We start from the raw sequence: 16,113 nt of genomic DNA, 5'->3' as shown, positions 1-16,113 counted from the left end.
ACAGAACTATCACCATGTGACTATATATTTGATAAAGAGCTGTTTGATTGCTATTGGTGTGATAAGAATCAATGTGATGTTAGAATGGAAATAATAAGTTATCTCTCACACAAACTGAAATCCTAAAGTCAGGTGCAAGACAATAACCGAGCTGGAGTATATAAATTAAGCATTAAATGTTTTTAATTTTAAATAACTTTTTGATAAGTCCATTTTCATCAATCAGTGCACAGTGCTCATGAAAGAAAAACTATAGGCTAGATAATACACACTTACCCCCCCTGGACAATTTCATCGAGACTCAGTGTTGCCGGTTGTCCTCCTCGCTGTTTAAGGCTCAGATCTTCAAACAGGGATAATGTGACAGAACTTTTCAGGAGACATCTTTATGTCCTTGTTTGCAGAGAGGCGGATAGTCACTCCCTCAGTGGGCTGTCTTTTCAGAAGAAAACGAAATCAAAACAATGCTTGTGTGTGAGAGAGTGTGTCAGTAGTCAGTGGGCATGACAGCACACGATAATGATTAGCCTGTAATTTTCAGGTGCATCAATCACATCCCTCCGAGCTGCTTTGAAGAAATTTTCTTTACTAAATTCACATTCAGCCTTTAATGCACTGAATGAGTAGCATTCACTCAACACTTTATGCTTCTTCCTTGCTAAGGCCAACCAACCCAATATTACATTACTACATGCAGCAGGTTTGTGAGGCAGAAATCTACTGTACTTTGCCCACATTTATTCTGGCAATTGGGTTGGATAATTGAAACATTTAAAGAGAAAATAGAAGTAAATGTACAGCCAAACACAAAATTATTCATAACCATGGCAAATTTTGACTCTTTTTATTCAACCAGCAAGTTTTCTTTTGACCCGAAATGACACAGGCTTCTCCCAAAAGATAATAGAACAGTGTACAAAAGGCATCATTGCGGAAAAAATGATTTCTCAGCCTTTATTTACATTTGAACAAAAATTGGCATGTCCAAAATTATTCTGACCCTTTGCAAACTGTCACAGTCTATGGGAAAATCCAAAGTTATATACCATTCCAACTAGTCCAAGCTGTTTGTAAAGCATCGCAATTACCAGATTCATTGGTAACAGCTATTTTAATCAACTCAACAGGTGAAAAAACAGCAGCTCTCTGCAATTAGTTTATGGATGGTCATGGCTAAAACAAGGGAGCTCACTGAGGACCTGCAGCTGCGCATTGTGGCTGCTCACAAGTCAGGAAAGGGCTGTGGCCAAATCTAAATGTTTTTAAGTTCCAGTGGCTACAATGCAAAGTATTATTAAAAATTACAAGACATTCCACACTGTGGAAAATATCGAAGGATGTGCTTGGACATCTGTGCTGGCCAGGAGGATAGTGAGAGAGGTGAAAAAGAATCAAGGATCACTACCAAGGCCATCCTGGTCAATCAAAAGGAGGACGCCACTTCTCCAGTCAGGCACACAAAAGCCCGCTTGGCCTTTGCAAATGCTCATCTGGACAAAGAAGAAGACTTCTGGTCTTCTGTTTTTATAGTCAAGATGAAACAAAATTGAATGATGTGTCCTTCATTTGGCGTAAAAAAGGAGAAGCCTTCAGCCCTAAGACACCCCATCCCCACTGTCAACATGGTGGTGGGAAACCTAATGCTTTGGGGGTGTTTTTCAGCCAATGGACCTGGGAACCTAATCACAGTAAACGGCACCATGAAAAAAGAGCAATACATCAAGATTCTCAACAACAACATCAAGCAGTCGGCAGAGGAAAGTGGCCTTGGGCATCAGTGGACATTTCAGCACGACAACGACCCAAAACACACAAGCAGAAGTGGTTGAAGAAATGGTTAGTGGACAAAACAATAACATTTTGCAGTTGCCAAGCCAGAGTCCTGACTTGAATCCAACTGAGAATCTGTGGAGGGAGCTAAAGATCAGGGTGATGGCATGGAGACCCTCCAACCTTGGAGCTCATTGCTAAAGAGAAATGGGCAAAAATAGCAGTAGGGACATGCAAAAGCTGGCAATTATAGGAAGTGTTTGATTGCTGTAATAGCCAATAAAGGCTTTTCTATTGATTACTGAGCAGGGTATGAGTAATTTTGGACATGCCACTTTTTGTTCAAATGTAAAAGCTGAGAAATATTTTTTTCCACCATCATGCCTCTTGTACATCTTATTATTTTCTGGGTGTCATTTCCAATCAAAAACTATCCAACAGCAAACAGGCAGAATAGCAAAAAAAAAACTAGAATAGCATCCAAGCCTAATACAATATCAAACTTGATAGCTCTGTATCACTTTTTCACACTTTTAAACTGCCAGCTGCTTAACCATCATTTAAGATCACCAGATCCAGGATCCAAATCAAAATTTACTCGCTCAAAGATACCAGCCATTTAAATTTGTTATTTTCCAGATTCCCTGAAAATGTCAGGAAAATGTCAAACGCCTTATCTCACAATATCAAAGAATTTGAGAAAAGGGGTGCCATTTAGCTCAGTTGGTAGAGCAGGCGTCCCATGTGCAGAGGCTTCGTCCTTTCTGCAGCAGGCCCGGGTTCGACTCTCAGCCCGGGAACCATTTGCTGCATGTCACTCCCCCTCTCTCTCACCCTGTTTCCTGTCTTCTTCAGCTGCACTATCAATAAAGCCATAACGGCCCAAAAAAAAATAAATAAGTGAGAAAAAATTCCTGGATCTGTTTGGCCCACACCCGTCCTCCATCCAAGTTTCATGGAAATCACGTTCAGCAGTATTTTTTATGTAGTCCCGCCTCATTCGTTTTGTCAACATCCTGCTACTAATTAACATTCAGAAAATAGATTCTAAATCATGGGAGGCCAAAACTCAATTCTTATATGAATCGATATTTTCTACCCACATTGTGTTTATGTGGGAGGGAGAGAGAGCTTATGCAGACTTTTCAGGGGCCAAGCTATTTTCGTGAGAGTGCTTGAATGCAAAACTTATCCGTAGCTTAAGGTAAGGGAACATTTAGATTTATAGCAGACCACACCTCGCGCTATTGCTCTCTGAATCTTGAATTTATACTGAGGTGGATTGTCTTAGATGAACAGAACAACAGACTGCTTGATGTTTACAGCTGTTACACAAACTGTTGATTAGGCCATATTTCTTTTATAGTCACTGTTACAACAGGCACTTTTATATACTGTACCTGAATTCAAAAGAAAACAGTGCAAAATACTTTATTTTGAGCAGAATACAATCATCATACAGCCACAGCAGTCAAAATAATCTTCTAAACTTCAACATAGTGTCTGTGTTTAAACATACAGAAGGCCTGTGTACATAAATACCTCACTTTTATCTAACTTAATGCCACACCTCATCAAGAAAATAGTCATTTGTAGAATATGCAACAGAAAAAGTCAATACACTACATCACAGCATTTCATATAAAGGACAAGCATGAAATGGATATTTCATTACCTTAAAACTTCATAATACTGTTTTGTTCATTTGTCTTTTCTATTTGTCTGTATGACGATGTGTGACAATTACTTTGCTTTATTATCATGAAAGTCATTCATTTGCATTTATGGGGTTTAAGATGAAATGTACATATATGTGAAGGAACAATACGACGCTGTTTGTCTTTTATTACATGGCATATCAAACATGAATCAGTAACTTAACAAAAATACAAATAAAACAGGAAAATTAATGAGAACTAGACTACAAATCAACAGTAAATAAAAGCCGAAAAGCATTTAACTCTACTGTAAATCATAGTAAATGTCTACATACTCTAGTCTAGAAAGATTTATATACAATCTGTACAATTCCACCGATGAAACTTTGACCCTCCTGAGTACCCGTTGGTCATTTCAACACAACGTGGAAGCCTTCTGTGTTTTCATCTGGGTGACAGAAGAAAGATCATTTAAAAAACACCAAATAAAGAAGGAAACAGTGTGATGGATGCCTTAGTTAACAGGGAATTGTCAAAAGTAAGGTTAAAGTAATTACCTCTTATAGTGCTGAGTAGGAAGCTTGTTTCCTCCCTGAAGTTCTGCACCATCTGAGAGAAAGAGATCCACATATGAATCCTAATCCAAAAATGTTTCAATGAGACATCAGACATTTAGTAGCAGTTCCTGTTAACAAAAGGTAATTAAAGTCAAAACATGATGTTTTCCTAACCCTAAGTGGTTTTGTGCTTAAACCTAACCAGAACTTCACCACAGCGTCTTGACAAAGTGGCTGATCAGGCCATTTGTGTTCTCAGTAGTGTGACAACATGAACTGTGTTGGGTCGGCTTTGCTGTTGGAGATTGTTGTGAGTGAAGACAACATGGAGCAAATGATGAAGAAAAAAAAGCTCCATAATCTGCCACTGTCAGTACGATTACATGGCAGTAGTCTCAGACTAGTAAATTAGTGGGAAAGTCTCCTCTTTCAAGCCTCACTAGTGCTTTCAGTGTTAAAACGTGCTGCTACATTCACATTTTGGTCTTGCACCTTTTCAGACATGCCACAGGAATGCCGAAATAGTTGGGGCAAGGGACAGTCCGGCAGATGCCGGTCTGATTTTCCTGAATATCAATCCCAGCTACCTTTCACACACGACCTCATGGAGGAAATTTGATCAGTCATAAACCCCTGTGTCAGGTATAAATCCTGATCAGCAGAGCTCACCACGCCTGTGCCCTCAGATAGTGCTCGTTTAGATAATTCAGAGATATAAAAAGTTGATGGTTGATATCAGAGATGGATGGATACCTCGTCAGAGACTAAGACATGGATCCCGTTGGACTTCTGTCTGTAGATGTGTGTGATTTGCTGTGGAGTGATGCTGTACAGCAAAGCGATCTTTTCAGAACGGTCCAACAGCGTCAGCTCCTCCAGGTACAGAGCGTGGTAGACTGCAGGGAAACACAAGCAGACAGCTGACTTCAGATCACATCATCCATTTTTAACACACGCCAATAAAACTGCTCTGTCATAAAATCTACTTTATGCTGCCTATAATATTCAAAGAGCTTTTAATTCAATTATATATTTTAGCTGAGCTAAAAAAATATATATATTTCGTTGGAATCACACGTCCAAGTTTGAGCTTTGTAAATATAGATGTTATATCACGGCTGTTGTATTGGATAACGTTAGATTATGAACCTATATCTAATAAACTTGTCACTTAGTGAACATGCAGATAAAATAAGAATATTATACATTATGTGTACTTTACTTACTCTCTCCACCGCCTGGCTTGATGGCAGGTTGATGTCTGGCCTGCTGCTGACACACATAGATGGTAAGACGGGGCTGAATACACCTGGAGAATGTGAGCAGACACTGTAATTTTATTTTAACTACTAGAACATGCAGTACAGATAACTTTACTTAAATGTTTATTTGGCCTTTGTCCACCTAAAACCTGAATTTTAGGACCTTAACATTTCAATAGTTTCTTTGAGCGTATATTCCTACTTTTCTCTCTCCTCTTGATCTTTTACTGTACAAATCCACCTGAAGCTACACTCTTACGTAATGGAGACAAAATAGGATTTTGAAAGGGGAGGGGAACATACAACTATTGTCTGCAGGCAAAGTTAAATGCGTGAGAGGCTTTTAAAGAAATGGAAAAATCCTAAATAAAGCCAGGTATCACGTTAGTCGAGTCATACCTTCCAATTTCTTGTAAACCAAAGACAATATAACTTTACTTTCGCAATTTTCCATTTTCCATTTCCATTTTCCATTAAAAAAAAAACTGTCAACAGTAACAACTGCGTCAGAGCAGATTATCACCGCCTGGAGTATTTTCCAAGGACAAAAACGAAACGAAATACATTTCACTTTCTAGTTCTGACATGACTGAGTACTCCGAGATGTGTTTTATTGCCTCACCTTCCTTTCATGGTGTTAAAGAGGGCGAATGCCATCCGCTGGGCCGCAGATCTGGATCAGATCCTCCCTGCTCATCCTCAACAGATCACCACCTGCAACAACAGCAGAAAATCTACTCTGCTTCCTTTCTGCCCAGAAATATTCAGGGAATTCCTTTTTCTTCCCCTGTGATCGAGCCAAGCCAAGAGCACAGCTGTTCCACGGATCAAAACGTGCTGTGATTTTTACCTGAGAAGCTGGTGAAGAGCCTTGAGTAAGGTGAGAACCTGTGACGGTGCAGCCACTGCTGAGTGTCCTGCGGCGAGGACGATGGCAGGAGGTGCTACATGTCAAAAAAGAGAAGAGCCCTTGAAATGAGTATAGCAGCACAGCATCCACCTGTCTCCAAATAATGGCCTAAAAAGGGATGAGAGAGCAAACGTTAACACTTTCACACCGCTCTGTTTCCCCGTTACTTTACATCAGAGGCAGGCGGGCATGAGCAGATCCCTTGCTGTTTGGAGAACAGTCGCTACAGAGAATCGTGCACACGAGGGAGAAAGAAGAGATTGGGGTGATTGGTTGAGTATTTTAATTGTAACTGGCGCTGAAAGTTTTTATTTACTGATGAAAAAAAGTGCACAGATTGTGGAAGTTCACACTCCTGCGTGTCGATTAAGCACCCATAGAGGGAGCTATCACCACTGTTTGTATCACACCACCTGTGCAGCAGTCAACCTTCGGCCAAGAGGGATAATTAGGGTAATTTATGGTTTTCGCTTTCTTTTTAATCCTGGCATAATCAACACAAGTCAACTTTGACTGCAGTCTTTTCCTGCAGAGCTTTGCTGAACAGGGTTGGTGCACAAAACACAACGTGACATGAATGCTGACTCACCCGTCTGTGAAACCACAGGAAGTTGGTGAGCTGTGGTAAATCGGGCGATGAGTGCTGCTGCTGCTGTGGATGGTGAGATTTAGGGCATCGGGCCAAGGGAACACTTGAGAGAAACAGAAGAGTAGGGAAGGGGATTTCCGATTACTCAAAATGCTACAGGAGCAAAAATGTGACAAATGAACTGAGATAGAATCATCTTTTTATTGATGGAGATTCCGGTGTTACAGCAGCATGAGGACAGAATAAGTACAGACAAATTCAGCCCAGTTACCAAAATAATAATTAATGTTCTCTGGAACCCCGGATACTCTCAAATACAATACGCACGTTTCACTTACATGTATGCATATGAGGCTGACTTCCATGTTGGGAGGTGAAGGTGGATGTTGGTGTTGATACAACTTAGGTAAAAAGAAGAAACCATTGACTGAAGTCGAGACTGCAATGTTCACTGCCCAGCACCAAAGAACATGTGGACATAGATATTAATAGCTGGCTAATAGCTAAAAAACTCTTCTCAGGAGGGGGTGGAGTCCAAAACGGAGAAACGTGAACCCCTAAGTACGTTCATTTGCTCGAAATCACAGTCACACCACCAATTTCCATAATATTGGAAATATATGTGAATCAGTGTGGTCAAATGTTATTAAAAATCTGCTTTAACTGATGTAAAACACTTTCTTCATTTCAGTTATCTTTTGCCTTGATGTAACTGAGTACTCGGCTACATTTATCTGACAACTAGTTACTGATTAATAGCCACAGAATTAATATTCCACACCGTACAATCATTTCATAAAACATAATCCACTGCGAAACTAACCAACATTACATAAAGTGGTCGGCTCCACCTCAACCAGTTACAGCAATAAACTACTCCTTCTGTGTTAATTAATAAATACAGATATTGATTACTACTTAATCCAACGAAATACTTGAAGTACGTTTTGTGTACTGGTGTTTACATTATTAACTTCCACAGATCTCATTTGTAGGAGCATACAGGCCATGTTTGCTTGTTATCCAGATGAATGACAAACCAGATAACACCAAAGCAGAAAACTGCCGAGTCACCGACGTTCAAAGACATCACAGTCCCGAATCATTGACAGAGCTCGGCACCGAAGCAAGCGCACTTTAAAATTAAGCAGATCGAGGAAAGCGACATATTAACATTGATACAGCATGGTTCTGATTTTAAAACATCCTGTGGAAATGTCAGCAAAGTAAGGAGGAGGAAACATACTGAGTGGCAGGTGAAGAACATAAAATAAACAGTGATTGTGTGCTTTGAGATTATCTGGATGACACAAGAATTTACTACTGTGGGATCAGTAAACATGATTACAACACTACTGACAAATGAAAGCAAACAGCGGGTCCTCTCAGATCCGCTGTGTTATGTAACGCAGCCCAGATAAAGACAACAGTGAGCATCACCTCTTTCAGCAGGGTGGTGTCGTGGGACGTTGATACTTGTCTCTGTCTTGAAGTGACTTTTTATCAATCTTTTCTCTGTCCGTCTTCAGTTTTGCGATCGGCTCCTTTAGGCTTTTGAAGAAAGCAACATCAGAAATTGAAATATAATTAGGTATAGATGTCAGAGATACATTTATATAGGTAAACTTACAGATGAGAATGTTTTCCTACCTTGAAGACTTTGACCTGGCAGCTGGACGAGTGGACATGCTCCAGGTATTCCCCGTGTTCATTGCTGGTGAAAGTGTCCACCTGGATACGGAAGGGCACTCCCTTCTCCCCGCCAATGCTTTCTCGGGGCTGAACTCAGTATGATGCAGTTGACCTGAGAAGAAAAAGAGGGGTTTAAGAAACTCCTATGTTTGCAGTCAATGTGTTAGCGGACTCCCCCCCCGACTAGAACTGTGGTACATGAATGAAAACAGAGGCGTTCTTGACAGGGTCCCAGAGGAACTCAATGGTGTGAGGTGCATGGGGTGTGACCGGGGCTCCTGTATCCCCACTGACAGCGGGATATCTGCAGACAATGAGTCAGTCAGTTATGCATCTATATTAGCATCTCGTTAGGGTGATAGAGTCAGCGGTGTTGGCGTAATACGTTCCCGCAAAACCATGAATACATTCGATTTGTACTGGTGTGTCAGGTGACAAAGACGGGATGTTGGTGGTGTGGAATGACGGCAAGATGGCTGCCAGACAAGAGACCACCTTTAAAAGTTTTGCCTTTTTCAGCCATATTTCTGTCAACAAACTCAGTATTTTAGGCTAAAACTTAATCTTTTCGACCCCTATATAGCTGCCGATGTCTTTGTAGCCAACAAACCAGGTATTTCTAACAGACGTCCAGCCATTTTCAAGCTTTGTTTGTGACAACAGAACCAAACATGATCTTTTCTGATCTGAAACAACTGCCATACAACTAACAACTGCATGAGACCACCTCAACTGTCAAGACCAGGTTGTTTTGGCAACCATTGGGACAATTGGGACATGTTTTTGTGACAACAATACCGGGCGTGTTCGATTAGGTGTTGGGACATTGTCAAGCTAAGTTTTGTGGCAGCAGAAGTGGGTATTTTAAGACAAAAGATGGAAACTGCCACCAAACAAGGAACAGCTTTCTGAGACCACCTCAACCGACAACACAACAAAACTGGGTAATTTTGGCGACCATCAGGACATTTGGCAACAATAACGGGTATTTTTAACTAAACGTCAGGATGTTTTCGTGTCATGTTTGTTGTCTGATTTGGTTTCACATGGGACACTCCTGGGTAAAAGTCCTGTGTTTGTTCGACCCTTCCTTCAAACCCGTTGTGACTTAAACGTAGTAAAGTGACATCACATACATACTGCTGGTACATAATTTAACTGATGTGACGTATGTAAGGTAGTCACTAACTATAATGTTTTCCTTCACCTAAACAAGTAGTTTTCTTTGCGTTTGTTTTGGGAGCCATGATGCTGGAAGTCCACCAATTCAGTCGATTAGGTGCGAGAATATAGCACAGATGACTCACCTATATCCAGGATTCGGTCTCCAGGTCTGTTCCATCTCCAGCCCTCCAGCTGCTGGTGCTCCATATACTGCAGTCGACGGTCATGAAACACCACGCGCACAATGCTCTGTAGACAAGATCAGACATTTAGGCCGGAGGACAGCTACAGCTCGATGGGGAAGCTGGCACGTTGCTGAAGAGCTTGACTGTTCGGCAACGTGCGAAAAAGGCTCCCCTCATTTATTCATCAAGACATACTGAGGCAGTTTCATTGGGCGAGGGTCCGGAGGTGGAAATTCAGGGAATTTCATCTCCTTTCCTACCCGTCATACATTAGTCATACTTTAATAGATCATATCCGTGAGGAAAATGACCCACTGCCACTGAGCTACAAATGATCTGTGAGATGCAGAACCAACAGTGACGTCAAGGCTCCCACAAAGAATTTAAAGATCCCATGAAATGAACATCCGAGCTTCCTTTTTGGGGCTTGCCACACTAGTGGACACATTCAGGAAGGATTGACACCATTTTATGGGACCTTTAAGGACATTTTGCTGATATCCAATCACACAAGACTTTCGGATACCTCTGAGACCTTAATATCAAGATCTTCTGGTTACATATGTACATTTTCACAACCTTCATACGGATACTTTTGTTACCACCAACTTCTCAAACTTCAGATCATTTTGTGTTCATGTGGGAACCCTGAACAAAGGCAGTCAACGACAAGTAGCAGTTGTTACTCGCTTATTGACCCGCTTTGTGTTCTCCCAATATTAAACAAAAACAAATGATAGTGTCATAGATCGGGATTTTACAAGAAGATCCCTGATGATGTAGAGCAAACGACCTAAAGCTTTATGGTACGTGTCCACAGGAGCGTATTTGGATGCAGGCTAAACCCTCCGACATCCGACGAATGCTACTGGTTTCAGACTTGACCAAGATGGCAGCTTGTTTGGACACTTTCTCTTACAGTCTAAAGATAGTTCACCGATATGTATTTCTGAAGGCACTTCAGGTGAGAAATAAGCCATGAAGTTGCTGATCTGTCATCTTTTCAACTCAACAAGGGTTAGTTTTTGACGATTGTCAGTAGTTTCCAGGGGCGGTGAGTTGTGCTGGACGCCCCTGATTTGCTTTAAGTAGTCTGGACCTCGATTTTATGCAAATGACAAGCAGACAACTCATCGCCCCATCTCTTGAAACGCAACGCAGCACTACCACAATGCACTGCATGGCTGGAAAGTGTAGAAACAGTTCATCTTGTGGACACATACCATAATACCTGGACTCTTTAAATAGGAAACCCCCGTTAAAAACCAAGGATGTTGGGTTTTCTGCATTTAACGGGCATTGATGCTATCAATTGATGGGACATTTTAGATCCTGTTCTTTCAACAAATTAAATTAACAACCTGTAAAAACATGTACCATTGGGATATTTCTGGAGGGAGGCTCATGCATGACTGAGCGCCAGAACTCAAAGAGCGCTGCACGCAGCACGTCATGTGTTTACATAGACGCCACCTGTCCCATTCTTGTGTTTCTGGGATGCTGCCGCTAACGTTACGGTCTCAGGTGACGGCAGCCTGACGACAGAAACATGTCGAGTGGATGCGCTTAAACAGAAGTGAAATAAAATCACCTCTCCTTAACTCTTAAATGAGTGTGCTGACAAACGTCTCTGCAATAAACGGAGTCACTTTCGACTCGCATCTGAAATTTAGACGCACAAGTAGCATGATGGGCTGCTAATGGGGTTTATTCAGAAAGCCATTGCATCGGGATTATACCACTTTATTTGAAAGATTCCAGTTAAAGAACAATGATGTTGTAATGTAAAGATGCCCAGGTGTTTCTGAAAAAACTCCCAATGCAGAAAAAACTTGATTGGCATGTTCAAATGAATCATACAGTGTGTGTGTGTGGAAAACATGTGGAGGTAGGATGAGTTGTGTGTTTGTCGGAGTTATTTGTGAAATTTAGAAGAGAAGAAAGGTAAGTTTGGGTGATAGTACCGAGCTCTCCGAGATCGACACCCCACCCCCGAAGTGGAAGGGCGGGTCGAGGCCCCTGTGACAAACCAAATGTGTACATAAAAACAGATAAGGGAAGAAAGAGAGAGGTCACATGAAAAGTCAATACACACACAACAAAAACAACAGAGAACACAATACCTTACACCTACCTTTACATATTTGCTGCTTATATCTGTATACTCCACTAGTTTTCTGTTAAGCATACGGATTTCGTAGGACTGACCTACATTTTAAAACATTAAAAAAAAAAACCTGATTAAAATTGAAAAATGGGAAATCAGTCAATCAGAAAAGAGGGGCAGTGGAGATAGAAATTGAATTAAATTAGAAACCTTTTAAGCCAGATGTCAAGGCCAGCCACTAGAAAAACGTTTATGTATCTCCATCCTGATCAAATATGATGCAGTAACTTTAATATCACAAGAAAATGTAATTAAAATAGCCAGTAAGGCAAACTGTGAGACTATCAGTGGCATCAAAATAAAAAGCCAAGCTGTGGCGCTGATGTCAATTAACTTATTAATACAGTGCCATTCTTGGCCAAGAGTTGCATGTTAAAGCAAGCTTGTGTTTTGTTTTTTTTTTACTCCCAACCAAATTACTGTAGAGCAGATAAGCAGGGCAAACTTGTAAAATAATGCACAAATAAAAAATGTCACTTTTCAACAAGAGAAACAATCAGAAGGTTTAAATAGAGGAGAGTGATGTGAAAAAGAAGAGGGAAGAAGAAGTAGAAAGGAGGGTGGATAGATCAGAAAACAGAAGTTAAGACAGATTTAGACACATAGGAGCTCATGTTGCACAGATGAAATAATGTGTCGTTTATATATAATCATGATGCCTTTTCAATCTAACCGCTGTGATTCCAGTAAATCTAAATTTGTTGGTACTTCTGTCGTTCCCACTCTTCGCCCCAAACGCCTGCCAACTTTTTTTCCACCTGATGTCTTCTGGCTACTCAGGCCTCAATTCTCTGTCATTTCCAGATTTTCTCAATTGGACAGATTTCTTTACTTGTCGTGAAAGTAACCGCTAACTGCTGCGACCCATGGATGTACCACACCATATTTGGATACAGCATTGGGAGCCACTTCTTTCATGATATAATCCTACAAGAAAAAGTATTTGTAGGCTGCAGTGGATCACGTGATGGTGTAATTACACGATGTGGCCACTAGAAAAGTTTGCTTCAAAGCCTGGTGCTCTTCCTGGGAGCTTCCTGTGATCTATAGGTGACATAAGCTAGTTAGCCCGATTAGCAATGCGGTTAGCTGACTACTCTTGGAGCTTGTAGTTATGTGTGATGTTTTTCAATGCAAGCAGAGGAGCTTTTGACTGCCAGAGGAGGAAGCTAAGAAGAGAAAAAGAGAGTGGACCGAGTGAAACGCTGGAAAAAAGTTTATCTTTGACTTTTGGTCGTAGTTGAAGTAGAATTCTTCACGGCAGACGCTGAGATGGACTTCTTATTGTTGGACTAGTGAGTAAAATTAGCCGGCTTTGTACGTCTTAAGTTGTTGCACTTGCTTGTTATGATTACATGTATCATGATCAGAAACTAAAACAGACAATAGTCAATTTCAAAATTGCAAATTTGGAATTTAAACCACATAAATAACAGATTGATGCTCTTTAAAGTAAAAATGTTTCAGTGCTGTACTTTTTAAAATGTTTTATAAGATATTAAAGTATTCAGTAGAGGTTGAATTCAACCAAGGAACAATAAATGTCAAACATCTTCTGGTTGCAGCTTCTAAAATGTGACAATTTGCTGTTTTTCTTTGACATATATGAGTTTAAATTGAATTTGTTAATTTTTAGGCTGTCAGTCAGACGATACAAGCAAATGGAAGAAACTGCGATGGCTCATTAATTGATTATTTAAGTGTATATTGCTCATAGAAATTATAATTTTTAGGGTTTTTCTTTGCATCTTTTGAAGTTTTTTTGATGTCATCACACAAGATGACTGCAGTCTCTCCCTCATGTCTTTATTTCAGCTGCAGGATCCCCAACTAAACAACTTCTAAATGCATTTTAAAATTCCACATCAGCGAGGATCTAGGATTTCATCTGACAACATGAGCTCCGGTCCATTCAGTCAGTGTGGACGTTGCACTAGCAGGACAGATAGCTACCTTGGTTGAGATAAGTGAGACTCTCCTCCTGCTGTTTCACAGCCGGCGAGGTGGCTGCACACAGGATATACTGGAATGGGCTCCTGCTTGCACCATTTTCAGCCATAAGCTTCGCTTCTTCGTTTTTCAAGAAAGGTGCCAAGGCCTCTCTGAAAGAGAGCAGAGGGAGAGAAGAGGGGCTGAGTGTGGGCTGCTCAATCTAATCATTTAATCACAGGAACAACACAGTGTTACTCATCCAGCTCAATGCATTAGTAGTTGTTAGTAATTAGAAGAGAAAAGAAGTCGTCTTTATGAGCTATGTGACATTTGAGTGCAACGCTCCTTTAAAAATGAGTCACTGGAATGTATTTAACAATTTGAATTTTCAAACAACCACTTCAATGTGCTCCCAGAGGCAGAATTACTGCAAATCTGCACATTCACAAGCTACATTTAACGTCACACAAGCCCTCCGTATATCACTGCTTTGCACTGACACTCTGATTTAACCCGTCACAGATTAAAGTTTTCCCCCAGATGTAAGTGCCTGCAGAGTGTCTGAAGCTTCTGAGCATGGTTTGTGCTTTACCTAATGTAACTAGCAGAGTGCTGGTGGTAGGATTCAGGCTGGGAGTGGCAGAACAGCATATTTTCCAGTGCGGTGTCTTCTTGTATCCCAGGACCACAGCGGGGAGGACGTGGAGACAGACGGAGCTAGATTTGCGCCTGCTGGTTTTTCCTCAGATTTCAGCTCAGGGGAGGTTTGCAGCCAAACCTCGCTGAGTCCCTCTTATATTGTCCCCGGTGATGTCATCAGGACTCCCATTAGCATACCTTGGATGACCTTTGATAGGCGGAGTGTGCAGGCACCCCTCCCACAGCCAATGTCTAGCTGGGCTGATGCATTAATAGCAGCTTCACTTGACCAGTTGTTGACACTGCCAACAGTCGGGCCCTAAAGCTAGACTTTAAACTCACTTAGGGTAACCATGTTTGGAGACACATTTTGGAAACAAACATGAGGACGACCTCAGGTATTAGAGAACAAACATATACATAATTATCTTGTGATAACAAGTCTGAGAGGATCCTCAGTCACCTTTTAGAGCAGCTCATATCAGACAAACAGAATAACTGTAGTAACAGTGATGGAGGGAGACGGTCAGTTTAATCCCAACATGCATGTTTAACTTCAGTTTATGGGTTGAAACTCCTGCAGCTGTCCGGTCTCTTCACAGTATCCTCAAAAAGACCCGAGATTAGGAGCAGGTCATCTGACACTCGGCTCAGGTTAATGTTTATACAGAGCGGCTAAGCACACCTCAGCCTTACATGCATGTGCTTGTAAATGGATGAACAACTGGGCAGCGCCGCTGCCAGGACCCCCGGCAGAAGTCACAGAACAAGGTCCAACCAGCGAGGGGAGGAAAATTGGGAAGACATACAAGCTTCGATTAACTCTTGAGATCTAACACAACATTAAACCTTTCATGCACCATTTCCAGTAGTATATAGGGGCCATTTTTAATGATTTAAATTGGAGTACCATGTCACAACAAGAAAGTGGCCGATCCACAAAACCTCGGCTGTTATCCTTTTATCTCGTCATTCAAAAGATTCAAACACAACACAAACAGATGGACCAAATGTTTTTCAGCTAAATAAAAGGTTCAAAATACTTTTATTCAGATTTTAATGACAGTTTTCTTGTATGTTTCTTCCTGAGACTGAAAATACATCAAATGCACCGAAGGTCAAATTATTTAGATTCCACCAATATAATTTACACTTGAATAGTTTTTCCTTTAAAGGGGCACTGTCTTGTTTAGAGAAAGAAATCAAACACTCATCATTTTAATATTTACAGTATAGATTAAGAAATATTTACTTTTGTCCATAAGTGAATAAACAAGCTGTTCTCACTGCTTGAAGCTAGAAAGGTGGCAGGGTCCGCCAAATATGAACAAAGTAAAGCTGTGATGACGCTTAATGTCCCCGACAACCTCTGTAGTCTCACTTACACACTTGTCAGCAACTCATAAAACAAGTAAGCGTTTTATAATTAAACTGTGGAATGTTTAATGATGTATTTCATGTGGTACGCCTGTGGTTACTGATGGTAACTGACCGTCTGTCCATCATTCCATCCTTACCAACAGATGACTAATATCCAAATGTCCACTATGACTCCAGGATTCACTGATTAGAATTTGGAGGTCAGAGG

General features: G+C 40.9%; 1 protein-coding gene across 1 annotated transcript; it reads right to left on the bottom strand.

Moving 5' to 3' along the window:
* Positions 1-3,185: 3,185 nt before the first annotated feature.
* On the bottom strand, positions 3,186-14,640 carry LOC115588741 (transcription factor CP2-like protein 1). The gene is given in 15 exon segments (XM_030429512.1): positions 3,186-3,876; positions 3,986-4,037; positions 4,739-4,881; positions 5,212-5,294; positions 5,870-5,892; positions 5,894-5,961; positions 6,098-6,191; positions 6,330-6,380; positions 8,397-8,525; positions 8,637-8,689; positions 8,692-8,742; positions 9,746-9,851; positions 11,922-11,995; positions 13,908-14,056; positions 14,479-14,640. Coding segments are annotated over 15 exon segments (1,173 nt in total). The 5' UTR covers positions 14,538-14,640; the 3' UTR covers positions 3,186-3,838.
* Between the last annotated feature and the right edge of the window lie 1,473 nt (positions 14,641-16,113).

The sequence above is a fragment of the Sparus aurata genome, chromosome 9 (genome assembly GCF_900880675.1).
Source record: "Sparus aurata chromosome 9, fSpaAur1.1, whole genome shotgun sequence".
NCBI lineage: Eukaryota > Metazoa > Chordata > Actinopteri > Spariformes > Sparidae > Sparus > Sparus aurata.
The sequence above is the reverse complement of the archived record's forward strand: the minus strand, read 5'-3'. Positions and strand labels throughout refer to the sequence as shown.